The sequence below is a fragment of the Myotis davidii genome, unplaced genomic scaffold (genome assembly GCF_000327345.1).
Source record: "Myotis davidii unplaced genomic scaffold, ASM32734v1 scaffold119, whole genome shotgun sequence".
NCBI lineage: Eukaryota > Metazoa > Chordata > Mammalia > Chiroptera > Vespertilionidae > Myotis > Myotis davidii.
The window spans coordinates 771,931-774,273 of record NW_006290676.1 but is presented as its reverse complement, the minus strand read 5'-3'; the positions used below and the strand labels follow the sequence as shown (position 1 = coordinate 774,273).

The window sequence follows — 2,343 nt, the reverse complement described above, 5'->3', positions numbered from 1 at the left end:
TTTCCCTGGCTACCTCCCAAGCATCTGGGAGAACTCAGCTAAGACATTTCCTCTTCTAGAACAACCTCCTCAAACTCCCATAATTCCCGGGTGTTGCCCTTAATGTCATATGCAGCTCGTTCTAGTGCATAGTAGGTGTTTATGGATGGAAAGAAAAAAAAAAGAAAAGAAAAAAAACACTTTATCATTGAAAGGGATTGCTTCAAGCAATACAAATTCAAAGGCAGGATGCCTCCTGCCCTGTGCTATAATGCTTATAATAAAATACACCTGTCCCCAAAATTCATTTTAAAGCAGAAATAAATGATAAAAAGAATGAAGATCAGAATAGCAGTAAGACAGAGGAGTAAGACCTTAGGTTCGTGTGGCTTTAAAATTTATAAATTATTGTGAGAAGTATTATTGATTTTACAGCCTGGTGAGGTAGGTGCTAGTAAACTCATTTTACAGACAAAGAAACAGGCTCAGAGAAGTCTGCTTTACCCCAAGGGCCCCCAGGGAGGAAGTACAAGGAGCTCTCCATTCAGTGTGAACCCCACCACTTTACAGCTTACCCAGGAGGAGACAAATAAGACAAGTAAGATATTAATAAGAATTCACTTTTAAATTCTACATACTCACTGCTCTATTTTAAGAAATGCATTTCTCTTAAATTATGCTATGGTAATTAGCTCTCCAATTCCAGACCTAGTTATTGGGTGTTACGTTCTTAATTTAGATGTCACTACTAAGTCCTAACTTAGATTCATTCCTTTTAATAACATTGACAGAAGTCTATGCCTTCTAATGTGTTCCACCATTCATTGCTATAAAATTTGAGAGCCCAATATATGTTCTATTCCATTATATGGATAAGACTCAACTTTCAGAACATGCTGGTTTAGGTCCTCATTTTAAAGAAATTCTCTGCACATCTACTTGGAATCCTTACTTAGATGCCTATTCTATGTCCTTTGGCAACTCCCTTTGTTCCATTTCACTGTTCCTCTAAGTTCCTATATTAGAACAACCCTTTAAGGATAAGGAATGGTGTAAATCAGTGGTCGCCAACTGGTGGTCTGTAGACCACTGGTGGTCCATGCGGTCCAAAAGGTTGGCAACCGCTGGTGTAAATTACTTTCTAAACATGCTGCCAGCAGTCTCACCTAATGTCTCCTCTTTGCATCTAAGGGGGAAATATCTGTGTCCTAACCTGGAGGCATTCAATATTACTAAGCACCTACTATGTGTCAAATTATCAGCTAGTTGCCAAGAATATAAAGATAAAAACCTTCCACATTCTGGGAAAACTCTAACACATATGGGGTGAGACAGTTTCCACTGCAGGGGCAAAAGAATTACAAAGCACGATGGACCTACCATATGGAGAGGAAGATCACAAACTCGCCTGCCGGCTCCTGTTCCCAAGGACATTTTTCACTCTCCTGTCCCCTCCTAATTCCTGTGCGGGATGATCCGCTGGGGAGCATGAAATTCTCTCAGGAACTCTGGTTCTGGTTCTACCTACACGAGATTCCCTGTGACTTTGTCTTCTTGCTTGGTTCCTACTTATTGCAAACATCTGTGACAACTTTGCCCTCTTTTGCTTAAACTGAAAGTTATGAATAAATGAAACTTTGCCATTGAAAATCTGACAATGTCTCTTTCTCTTCTATCTACTCCCCTTGTGTTCATCTCCTCACATACACAAGACAGTGTTTAAGAAAGCTATATGAATCCATCAAGGCAAGATATCCATATTGCTGGAAGCACATCTTGCTTTCCACACCTGGTTCCCCAGCCTCTGCACTGCCTCCCTCCGGCTGAGCCTCACAGAACTGACCCGCGTCTCCATGGCGACGCGTCACAAAGCATCCAAGCGCCTGCAGCAAGGGATCCAGCTAGAACGAGGGCCCTGACGACTCCCTGTTGAGGCAGGAATGGCGGCCCTGACGAGTGCCTGTTGAGACAGGAATGGCACAGCCTGGGCCGGAGGCCCCCTCCCCCTCCCAATGTGGCCGCAAGATTCGGCCTGGTAAGATTGTGGACCCTGCCAGCCGGCAGGGGCGGGAGGATCTTTCCTGGAGATGGGGAGCAAAGGCTGCTTTGGTCTTGAAAGGTGTCTGTCTCTCCCTTATGGGGGGGACTCAATTTAAGGAGAGGCTGGGAGGGAAAATGAGAGGGTGTTCATGACTTTGCCACTATCCAACCCATCAGCATTCTTTCTGCCAACCCCTTCCTAAAATGCTCAGCATATCCCCATAAAATGCTTGGCTGGGGGATGGGGCAGGGAAAAGGAGGAACCAGTGCTTTTCCAGGAGGAAAAAACCCAAAGGCAAAGCAGGGAGAGATGTGAAAAGTTTT

The 2,343-nt window shown here is 44.1% G+C and overlaps 1 protein-coding gene across 1 annotated transcript in view; it reads left to right on the top strand.

Moving 5' to 3' along the window:
* Window positions 1-1,705: 1,705 nt before the first annotated feature.
* Window positions 1,706-2,343, top strand: part of TEX26 (testis expressed 26) — a 47,514-nt gene continuing 46,876 nt past the window's right edge. The window contains exon 1 of the mRNA XM_015563889.1: window positions 1,706-2,014. Coding sequence (XP_015419375.1) covers window positions 1,954-2,014 — 61 coding nt within the window. The 5' untranslated portion in view covers window positions 1,706-1,953. The remainder of the gene's footprint in view (window positions 2,015-2,343) is intronic.